A 17,500-nucleotide genomic window follows, 5' to 3' on the forward strand; every position below is an offset into this window, starting at 1 on the left:
GGTAAGGCTGTCTGGGAGGAGGCCTCGGGACAGAGGCGGGGTAAGGCTCTGGGAGGAGGCCTCGGACATAGGCGGGTAAGGCTCTGGGAGGAGGCCTCGGGACATAGGCGGGGTAAGGCTGTCTGGGAGGAGGCCTCGGGACAGAGGCGGGGTAAGGCGGTCTGGGAGGAGGCCTCGGGACAGAGGCGGGGTAAGGCGGTCTGGGAGGAGGCCTCGGGACAGAGGCGGGGTAAGGCAGTCTGGGAGGAGGCCTCAGGAGTCCAGCAGCATGGGACAAAGTTTTAGGGAGGGTACGAGGGAGGAGAGGAGGGTTGCAAGGGCAGGAAGGCCAACAGACTAGGTGACGGAAGCTGGACAGGGGTCAAGGCACTGGACAAGATCTGAAAAAAGCATTATTTAGGAATTTAAAATGACACCTATTTTGTTCAGATCAAGCAAGTGGTTATTATTGTAATTTTTGGATCTAATTATTATTATTTTATTTTCCACAGGGAGTGCTACTAACTGGCCCGGTATCAGGTCAGTTCAATTAATCCTTCTATCAATAATAATAATAATAAATATATATATATATATATCTCCCTATCGTCCGAAAGAACCAACTCAATAAAAATGAATCGGCGTTCCCAAAGCTAATAAACAGCAAGTGATTTATACCATTTAACTGATATTTCATTTGCATTAACTGTGCAAAAGAAATGATTCACTTCAATTATTTGGGTGTCCATTACATGTATTCCGTCACTCCCCAACCCTGATCATTGCAAAGAACCCCTTCAAATAAATCAATCAATAAATAAAAAGATTTGTTGGCGATCATACAGTTGGTGTCATTTATTGCTGTTGTACTAATAACAGTCTACACATTGTAATTGCAGAGTGTAGCATTAAGAAACATCCTGAAAGAAGGCATGATGCCTATGAAGAATAATAAAGTATCAGACACGCTTCCTAATGGTCGATTAATGTATCTAATATCCTCTGCAGTAAACAACCAGACGTGACGGGGGAAAATTACAGGGACAGCAAAGTAACGCAAGTGACAGTTCCAATAAAGCCTCGGCAGGATATTAGTGACAATATTTCTTTCCAGACACGAAAGCAGCGCTGTTTGTTTGACCAAGACAGAGTCAGCTGAGAATAAACAGCTCTGACAATGATGTAGTGTGATTTGTCCTGCAGGTCAGCGCAGTTAATAGAGGTCGACTTGGCTAATAAAAGGTTTGAACTGTGATTTAAATCTTGGCCAACCAAGGATGGAATTGAGTTCAGAAATGGGACAGAAAAGGCTGCCGGTCTTTTATTAAATGCATCCCAGTGATCTTTAAAACAAACGATGAGGTCAGATTAAATGCATTAGCAGACATGTGAGGATGTGCGATTACAGACATCTTGACCAGACGGATGGGGTTTGGGTTAGGGGGAGAATTAAGGTTTAGGGTAAAGGTTGGGGTAAGGGTTAAGTTAGGGGTTACCAGTTTAACTTCAGATGTAATTAAATGTAGATGCTTTACACACATACGCACACACGAAACACATAACATGCACCACACATCACACACGCACGCACGCATGCATGCACACTTCCACACACAAACCCACACACACACACACACACACACACACACACACACACACACACACACACACACACACACACACTCACGCACACCCACTCGCACATGCACACACACACACACACGCACACACTCATGCACACACACAACACACATCACACACGCACACTCACGCACACGCGCCACATACCACGCACGCACACGCACACTCCCGCACACAAACCCACACGCATTCGCACACCCACACGCACATGCACACACACACACACACATATGCGCACAACATGCACCACACATCACACACGCGCACAACATGCACTACACATCACACACGCGCACAACATGCACCACACACGCGCACACGCACACTCACGCACACTCCCACACACAAATCCACGTGCAACACACACACAGGCACGCAACACACACAAACGCACAGACAAGCACTCACACTCACACACACTCACACATGCACGTATTCGCACACATATACACACACTCGCACACACGTGCACGCACACATTTACATGCTCACACACGCGCGCACACACACTTGCACACTCTCATCCACGCACAACTCGCCCCACGCCCCACCGAGAGCGAGAACCACATTATAGCGACCACGAGGAGGTTACCCCATGTGACTCTACCCTCCTTAGCAACCGGGCCAATTTGGTTGCTTAGGAGACCTGACTGAAGTCACTCATTTGAACTCGCGACTCCAGGTGTGATGGCCAGAGTCTTTACTCGCATTTACAAATCGAATTTACAGAGACACACTTACAATGGAAGTCAACTGGGGCCAATTTGTGGAGGGTTTAAACAGAAATGTGAAGCTTATAATTTTTTAAAAGCACTTATTGTTATTAGCACTTAACATTACATCACATATGCTGTTGATTGAGCTTAATTTGTATTTAACCTGGAATATTCCTTTAAGCATAAACTGCACCAAATTTGGTTTGGTTTATACATTTTTTTAAAGGCTTAATATCTTATGCCATTCTGCCTCTTAAATAATTGTAACTAATGGCACTTTTCCACGGCACGTTACAGTTCGACTCGACTCGCTTTACTTTTCTGAGCTTGCATTTCCACTGCAGTTTAGTGCCGCCTCAATGTGGGTGGGATTATAGGCTGATCGTCATAGTTGCGCCACTTCTACTGCCATGACATCATCTTAAACGCAACACAAACTGACCATAAACAATAACACGAGCGCTAGCTGTTAGCTGCTAGCTCATTGTGCTGCATAAAGCAGTTGTTGCATACTGATTTTACACAAGTGTAACTGTTAAATTGGGCTGGTTGAAGCTTTCCAGAAGCTGCTCAACTAAATAAAGTGAAGCTTTCAAGCAGAGTATAGAGTTAATGTAACAAAACATACCATCCTCCATCGTGAACTCCAACAACGCTATGGACACATTATCCTTTCGCTACACTGTTGTTAGGTCCGGTGGTAGCCGTGCGCGGCCAACAGCTGAGACACTTCCTGAGAGACTTTATTGTTTCGCTCATCGCTAACGAGTGAACCGTCTGCACCTCGTTTATTGACCACGGCGTAGTTTTGCACAGAGCCATTTCTTTTTACAATTTGAAAGTTGCATTAACAAATGATACTGTTATCGCTGTTGCTAACTTTAAAACTAGCGGGTTAATGTCGCGTGTCGGAAATCCAGTGACGCCGGTAGTGACGATTCTCTCTGACCAATCAGTGATCTGCAGGATTTTGACGTCACATTTAGTATCGGATCGGCTTGCTTGGAAACTCGACAAAGGTGGTACTAAAAAAAGTATCAGGTACCAGCTGCTATTACTATTAAACCCCCCAAAAAAGCGAGCAGAGTCGAGTTGAGTTGTACCGTGCAGTGGAAAAGCCCCATAAGTGGATTAATTTGAAGTAATTGAAGTAATAATATTTTCGGATACTCCTGAGCACGGCCGTAGTTTTGCTTGTGTCTTTAGTGGTGAATCTTCGCAGGCGAGTCCATCACCACAGGAAGAGAGGCATGGAGATCAGATCTCAGGAGGCAATGGGTGAACCAGGAGACGGTAACAGTTCTCCGTCACTGCCAACATCTGAACTACTCAACACAGCCAAGCCACAGTTTTTGGGTTGATTGTTTAATAATACTGACTGACCATTCATTTTCTGTAATAAAGTCTAGAAAATGGTTGGGACGTTCATTTAATTGCTGACTGCCCATACGATCATTTTATTATTCAGAGTTTGCTTTCTCATAGTTCGTTGTTCTCATATATCAGTTGTTTCTCAGATCCTTCCTCCAGAAATGTCTTCAGATTCAAATCTGTCTCAATCTGTCCATATTTCAAATCCATCTCCATTTGCTCTCCATTTAATGTAATTGTTTTTGCAAAAAAGATATATTGAGATGTTAGAGGTATCATTTGTTACCCACCCCCCCCAATGAGAACATGGCACAACGGTCAAAGTCGTCCATCTAGCACACGTGTCAACATTTGCATGAGTAGCGTGCCTATGATGCATTGAATTTTGAATAGAGCAAGATTCATTAATTTAACGATGCACATTGACCTGAGCTGTTTTTACATTGATGGGCCGTTTCATCCGCTGTGTCCCCTTGATTCTCGACCTCTGGACTGCGGCCGTTTCTCTTCTTCTCTCTGTGCTCATTTGTTTGACTGGATTCTGGGATACAAGCCAGAACTGTTCAAGGGTTTAACTCCATTCTTTGATCTGTCATCCTTGACTGAGTACTTCATTAAATTAACCTTTAAAAGCACAACTGAACAACTCTGTGTGAACAAGATGGGAGAATATTTGTATTTCTATTTAACTTTTATATTATTGAGCAATTACAGTAAAGAAAAAAATCTATGTAAATGTTTTGGTAAAGCACAAAACATACCGTGACAAGGAGGAGGGCGTGGCCGTGCCGTGATGGAGCATGGATGGCACTGAATCAGCTGATCAGTGGGAGAGCGAGATAAGGGGCGGACGGAGACACCGGTGCGAGAGAGAGAGTCGCATGCAACTGTGTTTCCATGTGTCTGTGTTTGTTGAATTTGAGTTTTGCATTTAAACTTTATGTTGAATGTTCAGCCGGTTCCCGCCTTCTCCTTGCCCGTCCTTAGACTGTTACAGTGGTGCCGAAACCCGGGAGGGAGGAGGGATGAGCTGTCGCAGTGTCCTCGCCACTGCCATCTGCCAGGGGAGCAGCAGCCGGAGGACCCACGGTCATCTGCCGAGAAGGGTAGGAGCGGTTCCATCCACCAGGGCCGGAGGACTTGCTGTCGTCTGCCGGGGGAGGGGCGAGCTGGAGTATGGAGTCTGGCAGAGGGCGGGGAGCAGTTGAGGACCAGTCGACAATGCGTCCGGGAGCCGGCGAACAAGTTCTCTCTCTCTCTCCTCTCTCTGCGTGTCTCTGCTCGCCCTTTCCCTCTCCCTACGCCTCCCTTCGTCTCTCCCCCAGGTTCACAAGAAGACCACTAGCTGACAGAATGGCCGGAAGGGCAACGTCTCCCCCAGAGATGGTTAATCAGGAGTGTGACGACTGAATCAGCTGATCAGCGGGAGAGCGAGATAAGGGGAGGCCGGAGATGCCAATTCGCAAGAGAGACGCACGTGGCCGAGCTTCATGTGTGTCTGTGTTTATGTTTGTTTAAGTTGAGTTTTGAATTGAAACTTTATGATGACTGTTTAGCCGGTTCCCGCCGTTGATTACTAGCAAACGTATGGAACTGACAGGTTAATGCATTATTCACTGCAGGACAACATCTTGTGAGAATATAACGCTAAAATTGTACAAGATGTATGAATGTAGAAGGGAGAGAAAAGTGTGTCAAATCACGTTAGATACAGCGGGACATTATTTCAAACCCTCCTGTGTCATAATCCCCCCACATTGCCTAATTAAATCAATGAGGTACATCGAGCCGTTACTCATCACATCTGTCACTAAGTTAGAGCCTCTTAAAAGGATAGTTCCCCCCAAAATGAAAATTATGTCATAATGTACTCACCTTCATGTCATTTCAAACACGTATACACAGGGGTGGAGCCAGACGTTTTTCAAAGGTGTGGCCAGGCAGGGGCAAGTGATTAGTCTGTGGTGGCACAGAAATGTTCGGACTGTGTGTGTGTGGGGTGGGGGTGGGGGGGGGGGGGGCAACCTTGGTGTGTGCACATGTTAAGTTTGTACATTATACATACAGAGATGATTTCACCTCTAAGGGACTAAATTGTGCCAAAGAATCACCAAAAAAATGACTAAAACAGCAATTGCGAGTGGGGTGGCCAATGGGGTGTTCTTCGGTCCATGGTGGCCACCCCCTAGCTCCGCCACTGAACACATATGGTGTTATTTTATCTTTAAACCCAAAAGGAGATGTTCTGAAGGATCTTCATGCTGATCTTGTCCGTACAAGAAAAGTTAGATTGGGTTTGGAATGACTTGAGGGTGGGTAAATGATGACACATTGAAAATGTTTTGGGTGAACATGTAGTTCTATAAACCCTTAAATGCATACCTCGGCTCTTAAGTAATAATAACAATAATTCCTTACATTTATATAGCGCTTTTCTAGGCACTCAAAGCGCTTCACATAGCATAGGGATGATGATGCGACGGCAGCCATAGTGCGCCAGAACGCCCACCACACACCAGCTATTGGTGGGGAGGAGAGAGTAGAGTGATGTAGCCAATTCAGGGATGGAGATTAATACAAGGCCATGATAGATAGGTTACACCCCTACTCTTTACGAGAAGTGTCCTGGGATTTTTAATGACCACAGAGAGTCAGGATCTCGGTTTACCATCTCATCCGAAGGACGGTGCCTTTTTACAGTATAGTGTCCCCGTCACTATACTGGGGCATTAGGACCCACACAGACCGTAGGGTGAGCACCCCCTGCTGGCCTCCCTAATACCACTTCCAGCAGCAACCTTGGTTTTCCTCAGGAGGTCTCCCATCCAGGTACTGGCCAGGCTCAACCCTGCTTAGCTTTAGTGGGCAACCAGGCAAGAGCTGCAGGGTGATATGGCTGCCGAAAGTGACCTAGGACCTCATTCCACCCCCTCTATCTTAAAAATAATAGAGTTATGTCCCCAAGTCCTCATCTATTCTCTTATGAATAGACTGAAACAATAATAAAACTAGATTTTTTCTAACTGCTTGATTACCAAACGTGTACAGGGTCATTAGTGACCTGAGATATGTAATGGTGTTGCAATATACATTTGTGCTTTCATAAATCATATTTTTATGATTATTTCTTTATTATACAAGTTTACTATCGCAGGATGTGTGTTGCTTTGTTCATAACAAATGAGTACTATATCATGTTAATGTCCTGCGCAAAGAAATTTAGTAATGAATCCCATTCTATCATTTGTTGCATCGTCTCTTTGATTAGAGAAAATTCTATTATATTCTACCGGCATTGAAAATCAGGGCATTTTGTTGATCCATTTGTGATAGATATTTGTGCCGGGTCACTAATATCTATTAATGATTGGCAAAACACTCATGCATTTAAGGATTGATTGTCATATGTGAACTATAAATGGATTTATCCAGTAGTCCGATCAAACCCTCAATTAACATATCTGAATCCATAATGAAACACAAATAAATAAAAGTCTCAGCTTGAGTTCCTCACTTGCATCTGCTCTCAAATGAATGTGTAATGTTATAATTATAAACTGATTAAATCACTTCACAACCTGTAAGGGACTGACACACACTTATCAAGAACACAATAACATCTATTTCTATTTTAAAGGGTGCATTTCATATTTATATATAATTGTCTTTCCCTGAGTCCCACTTGTTAGTCTTCTTCCACCCTCTCTCTGACTTTTCGGGTTCAGTACAGATTTCAACTGTCCCATCCTGCCCCAATTCTCCTTTAAGATTCATAAAACAATCTGTGATGAAATTTCCCACTCAAATTGTTCAGATGAGACTGAAATGATCGGGGACCTTGTTCAAAATAAACTTCAGCCGCTTGTTTGTAATGTTGGGAGGATCTGCAGAGCGGCAGGTGCTACCATGGCTGGACTGGGAAGTGAAATCGGTCCAGGATATTACATAGCAACTGGCCCAAAGATAGATTGAACAAAAATTGTTGAGCAAGCGGGTGGTTTCGCTGTCCTTTTCTGCATATCGTGGCACCGTTTTGTGGTCCATTCTGCATAACGTGGCGGCACATTTTAGCTTATCGCGGGCCATTCGGCATGTTTCGTGGCATGTTCGGTTCTCCCGATGGCCCCAAAGTGCATCAGCCCACCGTGAAAATGCCGGTATGCCAGATTACCAGTCCAGCCCTGGGTGCTACACACAGACACAAACAGCACAAGCTTGGATATGCTTTACCGCATTTCTCTCATCATAGGTCTCCTGATATTTAGGAATAACAGTATTTCCTTACTGTGATTTGAAGGCGAGTATCTGAACACTGAATAGGAAACGTGTAAATGTCAAGAAAAATGATGTTTTCCTTTATATTCTCCATCAAACTCTTTAAACCTGCATTGCATCACGAGAGATGCGTTGTGATCCCTGAGATACTCCCACTAAGTGAAGGAATATGTAACATTGACATTGACAAATGACAACTGACATTTAAAGTCAAAATGAAATCAAAATAGACCTTATTTACTTTCTTAATACCCGTCTTTGATAACACAATACACTTCTGACTCTAAGCCCCTCCCTTTCAGAGAAACACCATGTTTCATTGGAGGTCTCGGTATCTCACCTGGAGTCACGAGTTTGAATCCAGGGCGTGCCGAGTGACTCCAGTCAGGTCTCCTAAGCAACCAAATTGGCCCGGTTGCTAGGGAGGCTAGAGTCACATGGGGTAACCTCCTCGTGGTCGCTATAATGTGGTTCTCGCTCTCGGTGGGGCGTGTGGTGCGTTGTGCGTGGATGCCGCGGAGAATAGCGTGAAGCCTCCACACGCCCTAGGTCTCCGCAGTATCGTGCTCAACCAGCCACGTGATAAAATGCGTGGATTGACGGTCTCAGACGCAAATGAGATTCGTCCTCCGCCACCCGGATTAAAGCGAGTCACTACGCCACCATGAGGACTTGGAGCACATTGGGAATTGGGTGTCCCAAATTGGGGAGAAAATCCAATAAATACATCAATAAATAAAGGTTGTAATTTTGTGATTCACCTCAGAGCTGGTTGGTTTGCTTCATGGCTTACAACTCTTATATGAAGGATTTTATGAAATCCCAAGGGAAAAAAATAAATGGGAAAAATACTTCCTGAAGCCACAAGGCTGAATAAGTGGACTGTTGCGCTCTATTCTCAATGGACAAAATGAAGTCTCGCCCTACATTTTCTCACTGAATACCCTGTTTCACCTGACAATAAATCAGGATACAGAAGTAGAAATGCATTGTGAATGGCATTTCAAGTTGACTTGACGAGGATTAGGTCCCATCAGTGTATGACTGTGATGTATACTGCCACCAACAGGTGAAAGAAGCAACAGCAGGTGAGTGAGATGAATTCAGAAGGTCACTTGAAACGTGAAGGGTCATAGGTCAGCTCTAGAATGCAAAGATTACAGCAAACACACAAACGCAATGTTCATCCTGCACAATCACACACAGATTAAGAGTACAGGAAGGCAGGGAGATCATTTTGTGTGTGATTTTAACATGAATGCACATTTGAAGATGAATTAGTGTAATACATCATAACAGTGCATGTGTGCTATTATAAATAACACAACATTAATAAACAAACAGCTGGTGTATTAAAGATGCAATATGTGACCCAACTATATCATTCACTGCACCTGAAACCAACTTCACACTATACTGCAGCCGAAATCATCCTTGACGGCCATAATATAGAATAAATCACACAAACACACACGTATAGATATTGCACCTTTCAATGCTAAAATACTTAAAAATAGTTTTTTGAAGGGGGGTCTGGGCTATTTCAGAGAGTATTGGCGCTGATTATCACCCCTGGAGTCGTGAGTTTGAATCCAGGGCATGCTGAGTGACTCCAGTCAGGTCTCCTTAGCAACCAAATTGGCCCGGTTGCTAGGGAGGGTAGAGTCACATGGGGTAACCTCCTCGTGGTGGTGATTAGTGGTTCTCTCAATGGGGCGTGTGGTGAGTTGCGTGTGGATCGTGGAGAGTAGCATGAGCCTCCACATGCTGTGAGTCTCTGCGGTGTCATGCACAACGAGTCACGTGATCAGATGTGTGGATTGGCGGTCTCAGAAGCGGAGGCAACTGAGACTCGTCCTCCGCCACCCGGATTGAGGAGAGTAACCGCACCACCACGAGGACCTACTAAGTAGTGGGAATTGGGCATTCCAAATTGGGAGAAAAGGGGATAAATATAAATAAATGTTTTTTGAGACAAATTTAAATGAGCAGGCCTGTCCCAACTTTTGATTGCTAGTGCAGTTCGATGCAACACAGAGTCTCATCCAGTGCACAAAAGCACAACACACACATGCTTAAATGCACAGTGACACGCAAACATGTCCCAAAAACTCACTGCGGCAATCATTGGGGAATTCTTCCTTACATCTTGCTGTGGACAAATTAGAAATAGCTGTATTATAACTTATTTGAAAACATCGTGAACGGCACACGTATGATCTCATTCAAACCTCGTGTAGTATGTGCACACGCTGATTAGAGCTTATCAAATCCCTCTAATCAAAGCAATCGCATCATCTGATGCACATCACCATGACAACCCCCATCAGCCTATCCAACAGATGAATCAATTCAACTCAAATCCATGTGGAAACAATCAATCAGATATCTGATATCTAGAACACATGCACACACGCACACACACACACACACACACACACACACACACACACACACACACACACACTTCATGTGATCATCTAAACACTAAACACTAGAGTGGTGGTGGCGTAGTGGGCTAAAGCACTGAACTGGTAATCAGGAGGTTGCTGGTTTGATCCCCACAGTCACCACCATTGTGTCCTTGAGTAAGGCACTTAACTCCAGGTTGCTCCGGGGGGATTGTCCCTGTAATAAGTGCACTGTAAGTCACTTTGGATAAAAGCGTCTGCCAAATGCATAAATGTCTCACAAAGATGACATTATAAACGGCTACTGAGAAACGTTGGTTGGTGTACGGGAAGCGGCATTATAGGCAATGCACACCACATTGTAGGGACCATGTTTTATATTTATGAAACTATTGTTGCGTGATCTGATAATCTGATGCACGACTAAACATCTACACAAACTCACACACATCATGTGATCACTTCCACTATGTAGGACAGCAGGTGTACACAAAAACCTGAAGCCGTCAAATCCAAACTAATCTTAAGCACATGCTCATCTCTCATGATTTCATCTGGAAATATCAACACATTCAGTATTAAATTAGCCCAGATATGTCAGTCCTGGAGAAAAGATGAAACTGATTCCTGCTGAAATTAAAATCGTTGTGGATCTCTTCTGAACAGCTGAAAGCAAAAGATTTATTTTACTGCAGCCTTTGAGCTCAAGTCTAACATTGAGCCTCATTCATGGGCCATTCCAGTGTTACATAAATACAGGCTGAACTTCACATATAAAGTACTTATGACTATTCTATCGATCCATTTAAATGAATAATCTTAGACACCTGCAGATAATGTCCAGACATCAGAACATTTTTATGCTTCCAATTTAAATCGGGAAATAAACTTGCATTACAGACGTGACTAAAATAGACACGAGGCCGCACACTTTGTAAACAATCTGTGAATTGAAAAGCACAATCCAGATATAACTATAGCCACATAATGCAGGAGGGTTGGCACTCTTAGGAACATGTCATATTTAATTTTTATTAATCGTTGTTTTCACATAAATTGGGAAAAAACGTTGCTATGGATGTAAGCAGCATGATGAGGGGAAAACCATCCAAAACGCTAAAATTTGCAGACTTTGATCTCTGAAACTTCTGTATATTCATCGAATCTCACATCTATCTCACACAGAAATTGGGATTGTTGTTTGGATGTGATGTCACAGCTTATTTTAGCTTATCGCGGCCCTTTCGGCACGTTTCGCGGTCGCCCCACCAACCCGCTCGGTTCTCCCGATGGCCAGTCCGCCCCTGATCGGCCCCAAAATGCGTCGGCCCACCGGGATAATGCCCTGGATGTGAATTACTAAAGGGTTTAACAAGCAATATACACAGAATTTGCAACAATTGTAAATGTCATACTGATGTTGCAATTTCCATAAGAACTTTATGAAAACTCTCGTTTTTTTATGAAAAACGCACACAGCAATTGTAATTGTTGTACTGATGTGATAATTACAAAAAGTGGTTTCAAAAACAATTCACACAAAAAATGTAATTGTCATTAATATGACAAGTACTTAAAATTTATTTTATGGAAAACGCACACAGAAATTATTATTTTCATATTACCACGAAAACTTGTTTTTACGAACAATTTCAGTAAATTTCGTATTATTATCACAACCACTCAAAAATTGTTTTACAAATATTTTACAACGAAATTGTAATTGTCACGTTGATGTGACAATTACTAAAAATGATTTAGCAAGCTGTCTTATCGATAAAAACAATTCTCAAAACGTTTGACAACTATTTCAACAGAAATTGTAATTGTCATATTGATGCGGCAATTTCCATATGAACATGCTTTACAAAAAACACATAAATTGTTACTGACGTGTTAATCTGACAACTATTTGAATGTTTTAACGAAGATAACAGAAATTATAATTGTTGTAAATAGCACAAAAAAGTGTTTTACGAACAATTGAAAGCAATTTTAGAAATTGTACATTTCGTATTATTATCACAAACACACAAAAATGATTTTTACAAACAATTTTAATTGATGTATTAATATGACAAACGCGCAAAAATAGTTTTGCAGTCAATTTCGACAGAAATATGAATTGTTTTATTAATGCTGCTTTTTTAAATTTTAATTTTTTTTTACAAAAAACGTACACAGAAATAGTTATTGACGTATTAATGCGACAACATTTGAATGTTTTAACGAACAGTTGACACAGAAATTGTAATTATCGTACTGATGAGAGAATAGCTAAAAAACGTTTTTATTAACAATTCACATCAACATTTTTATTGTCGTATTAATATGACAACCGTTAAAAAACGTTTTTAAGAGCAATATAAAGACATTTTAGAAATTAAACATTTTGTATTATTATCACAACCACTCCAAAAAAAAATTACAACAATATTTTAACTGTCATATTAATTAGACAATTACTCAAGAATATTTTTACAAATAATTGAAATGAAATTGTATTTACTGATGCTGCAATTTCCATAAGAACGTTTTTTTTTTAACGACACAAACAGAAATTGTTATTGACATATTAATGTAACAATTATTCAAGAATGTTTTAACACACTTTACACAGAAATTGCAATTGTCGAATTGATGCGGTAAAGTACATAAGCATGTTTTTACTAATAATATCAAACACAACACGAGGCACAACAAACCCGATTATTAGGAATCTGAGTAAAATTGTGCTCTTTGATTTCTGTCTTTGACTACACTTTTAAAACGAACGTTTCTTTAATGTTTACTGCCTTCGGTTCAGCAAAGACCGTCTTCTTATCAAGGACGATAAGCTAATCTAAGTCATGTTTGCTACAGTCACTAAACAAGTTTAAAACAACAAAATACTTTCATGCTCACATCACACAGGATTCTTTCAGCAGACACTTTCGGACTACAACATTTCTCCAAAAGCAGGAATACAAATCTAAAGATTTTATAACTGATTTCATCTGGGGCCCCAAAATCTCATGGTGATATTTTTCGTGCAATAAGTGCCTGAGATGAAATGAAGCAAAGTTTAGAAGACTGAGCAAAAACAGGATAGTTTTAATGTCAAACCCAAAACACGCACCAAATACCACACTCTGAATTTATTTTGTACACCTCCGAATTGTTCCTGAAATAATGTCCTGGTTTTAATTCATTAGCACAATCATACGCAAAGATGTCTTGCTTTTCTAGACCCCAAACAGCAGAGGGCGAAAGACCACAAGTGTCTTACCTGAGTGACTTTCTCTGTGACGTTGTGCGTGCGGTCAATAAGCTTGCAGGGCGCGATGATGTCCATGTCTCCGGCCGGGAGAGCGATGAGAGGATCTGGTTTGAAGTCCACAAAGTTTAGGGTGATCTGGGGGATTTTACTGATGGCGTGGTAACGCATGAGATCCGAATCAGAGGTTGAGTTCAGGATGCTCGACTTGTTGATCATGGCACCTGTGAGAACAAACAGATTTCGTTATTTGCTGCTGGTTTGGCAGCCACTATACAAAGTATACCTTCATTTTTAGGCCCTGTCTTCAAACTGGCGACAACTGAAGGGGGGACACTTCTGACATTAAAGTTTTTCCAAAGTTCTTTACAAAGTCAGTGCACTCGGTGTCCATCTTGGAAAATTAATATAACTGCTGAAACTGTACATTTTAATGACTTTTAATTATTTTTATATAAATTATCCATAAGCATCAAACACACAACATATGGGGCTTTTTCCTGAAAGAATTCCCTTAAATTTTTAAACACGTTAAAAAGTGATGCGTTACTGTATTTGCATTACTTTGTTCTTGAAAAAGTGAAGTAAGGGATTACTCTTCCGTTATAGTAATTTTATGGTTACTTATGATGCACTTGCGTAACATACTTTATAGACTTTCAACAATTCTATATAAAACAATATTGAATTGAAAATCGAAATTGAACGTCTAATGATGACATTTGTTTGCTAATTCAATCGTGGCCCCTTTAAATGGATTGGCGCGGGAGGCCTGGGTAGCTCAGTGGTAAAGACCAAGTGTGCCGCACAAGCCCTCAAAAGTGAAGCCAAAACGTCTCGATCGCCCCCCGGTGGCTGGTCCTAGTATAGGTCATAAACCCCGCCTCCCCATGTTATTCAACGGGACGTGAGACCAACTAAACAATTAAATTACACTTCACATGTCTTATTTCCAAAGATAGTTTCTGTCATTTACTGTCGTTTCTATCACGTTGATGTCATTTCAAGTGTTTGTTTTCAAAATAAGTTTGTTTTTAGTTATTTGATGCTATAAAAACAGTGCTGTGACATCATGATTGACAGCTGTGATTGACAGGTTCTCTGAGCGAAGTAGTCACTGAAGCACCAACTGACTTTTTTTCGGGATCTTCGGAGGACTGAGGAGATTGGAGCTTTACATTTAATATCTAAATTTCTATAATTAATGATTTCACACCGTCATAAGTCAAAAGTCAAAAGTGCAGGGGCGTGTGCTTGCGATTGATTCAGCGAGAGTGAGGGCGGGGCCTTGATTTCGCAGCTTTACTTCCTGCTCACTACTGCCCAGGTCTGGTCCCGAAATCGCAACTGCGCAGACTCAAGTCCCAAGATGTCAGCGCCATATCGGGACACTGGCGGCTTGAGTTCTCACCAATGGAAAAGAGCGAAGGGGCGTCGTCCATCTTTTTATACAGTCTATGGTAAAGACGCTGGCTACCACCCCTGGATTTTGCTAAGTGGCATGCTGAGTGACTCCAGCCAGGTCTCCTAAGCAACCAATTAGCCCGGTTGCTAGGGTGAGAAGAGTCACATTGGGGTAACCTACTCATGGTCGCTATAATGTGGTTCTCGCTCTCAGTGGGGTGCGTGGTGAGTTCTGCGTGGATGCTACGGAGAATAGCGAGAAGCCTCCACACGCACTAGGTCTCCGCGGTAACACGCTCAACAAACCACATGATAAGATGCGTGGATTGATTATGTCGTTTAGAGATGATTTAGAAACATTTAGAATGTTACAAATGGCTATTTCTATTTAAATAAATGCTGTATTCTTAAGTTCTGTTTGTCCAAGAATCGTCTTGCAGCAATGCAGGACTTTGGTATTTAGAAGCTGCTAGTTTAGAACCTGTGTGGAGTCTGTTTCTCAAACTAGAGACTGTGATTTTGTCTTTTTGTTGTGCATCTTGACGTCCCTCTCTATTCCAGTTAGAGATTATTTTTGCAAAACAGTAATGCATGGAATTGCATCTATTTTTAAAACCAAAATTTGACTTTTAAGTGTAAAGCAACTTGTACCTCAGCAAGCAGCGATGAACGGGCGATGAACGTGCCTATGATTTCTGCATGGGAGCGCGAAAATTCCAATTGTTCTAATAATAAGTAAAATTTCTTGAGTACCAAATTAGCTTTTTTTTTTTTTTTTTTTAGCTTTTCCTCCCAATTTGGAACGCCCTATTCCAAATGCGCTCCAAGTCCTCATGGTGGCGTAGTGACTCACCTCAATCCGGGTGGCGGAGGACGAATCTCAGTTGCCTCCACGTCTGAGACCGTCAATCCGCGCATCTTATCACGTGGCTTGTTGAGCGCGTTACCGTGGAGACATAGCGCATGTGGAGGCTTCACGCTATTCTCCGCGGCATCCACACACAACTCACCACACGCCCCACCGAGAGCAAGAACCACATTATAGTGACCACGAGGAGGTTACCCCATGTGACTCTGCCCTCCCTAGCAACCAGGCCAATTTTGTTGCTTAGGAGACCTGGCTGAAGTCACTCAGCACACCCTGGGATTTGAACTAGCGAACACCAGGTGTGGTAGCCAGCGTTTTTACCACTGAGCTATTTTTTATTTTTTGGTGTAACTTACCCAACACTGGTCTTGCTAATGTGTCATTTTTATGACTTTTACTAATTGTATTCTTTATGACTGTGCAAGACAGTTTTGCCAATATAGCAAATGGCTCTTTTCATTTATTAATTTGACACTTTTGTCCAAAGCAACTTACAGTGCATTCAAAGTATCTGTTTTTATCGGCACGTGTTCCCTGGGAATCAAACCAGCCACCCATAGTGACATATTCTACCTGTTGAGCTTCAGGAACCCTGTAACTTAATGGCACGACTTCCTGTCCTACAGCTACTACCGCAAATGCTTTATTAAATATCAGATCACAAACTCTCTCTGTTTCCTGGTTTTCTCACCCATGCTGCTGCAGGCGGGATGTGTCCGGAACTTGCGTTCCCACTCGGGCCTCATGGCCTCGATATCGTCCACCGATGACGCACGGCGCATGCCGTGAAAGCTCTCGCGTGAGCGACTGTTCGTCAAGCTGCAGTTGGACGCTGAAGCATCTGTGTTGAGCCGCTGAGGCCACGGGGAGGAGTGACCCAGGGGCAGGGTGGTGGGGTGGGGCGGGGCAGGGGGTGGAGGTGAGGGGTCGCTGCCCAGGAGGTTGCGTAGATCCTCTGTCAGCAGAGAGGACGTCGTGGTGGAGGTGGTGGTGGCTGGGCAAGACTGCTCGTGTTCAGGGAGTGAAAGAAGCTCGCCCAGGGCGAGGGATTCGTGGCTTTGCAAGCGTGAACTGGTGGGGAATCCCATTCCACGTCCTGCCTCTGGATCGTCCCGGAGAGAAGATTTACTGTTATTACGTGAGTTCAGGAGAGGCAGGCGTAAACGGATCCCACGAGCCCGATCTACAGCAAAGAAACAGGAAAAAACGTTTCTAAAAGTGATCATATTCTACATTTTCCAACATTATACAACGTTGTTTTGGTGATGTGCATGTTATCAAAATATACATTAAAAGGCACACATCTCATACGTGTTTGATGACGTAATAGAGAAAGTAGAGAGGATGTAGATGACATACTTGAATGGCGAAACAGAAGAGGCAACTTGTGATTCAGATCTTGTGTGTCGTGATGTCTCTCATCCGGCATGACTACAAAATTCAGAATAAACATGATCACGACGCCATCTTCATTCTTTACCGGCACCACGTCTACCAAACACAGGAAACACACACCTAAGAGAGAGAAACAGAGAACAGCAGCCTGTTAGATGATTCCTGAGGACATTTTTGAGTCCAT

At 42.7% G+C, this 17,500-nt stretch overlaps 1 protein-coding gene across 1 annotated transcript in view; it reads right to left on the reverse strand.

Annotated features, from left to right (window-relative positions):
* The window catches only part of LOC127634928 (potassium voltage-gated channel subfamily H member 2-like), a 184,868-nt gene that overhangs the window by 63,097 nt on the left and 104,271 nt on the right, over positions 1 to 17,500 (reverse strand). Inside the window, exons 3-5 of the mRNA XM_052114689.1 lie at positions 17,281 to 17,436; positions 16,613 to 17,104; positions 13,662 to 13,873 (exon numbers count right to left, since the gene is read on the reverse strand). Coding sequence (XP_051970649.1) covers positions 13,662 to 13,873; positions 16,613 to 17,104; positions 17,281 to 17,436 — 860 coding nt within the window. The remainder of the gene's footprint in view (positions 1 to 13,661; positions 13,874 to 16,612; positions 17,105 to 17,280; positions 17,437 to 17,500) is intronic.

Source organism: Xyrauchen texanus, chromosome 42 (genome assembly GCF_025860055.1).
Source record: "Xyrauchen texanus isolate HMW12.3.18 chromosome 42, RBS_HiC_50CHRs, whole genome shotgun sequence".
Classification (NCBI taxonomy): Eukaryota; Metazoa; Chordata; class Actinopteri; order Cypriniformes; family Catostomidae; genus Xyrauchen; species Xyrauchen texanus.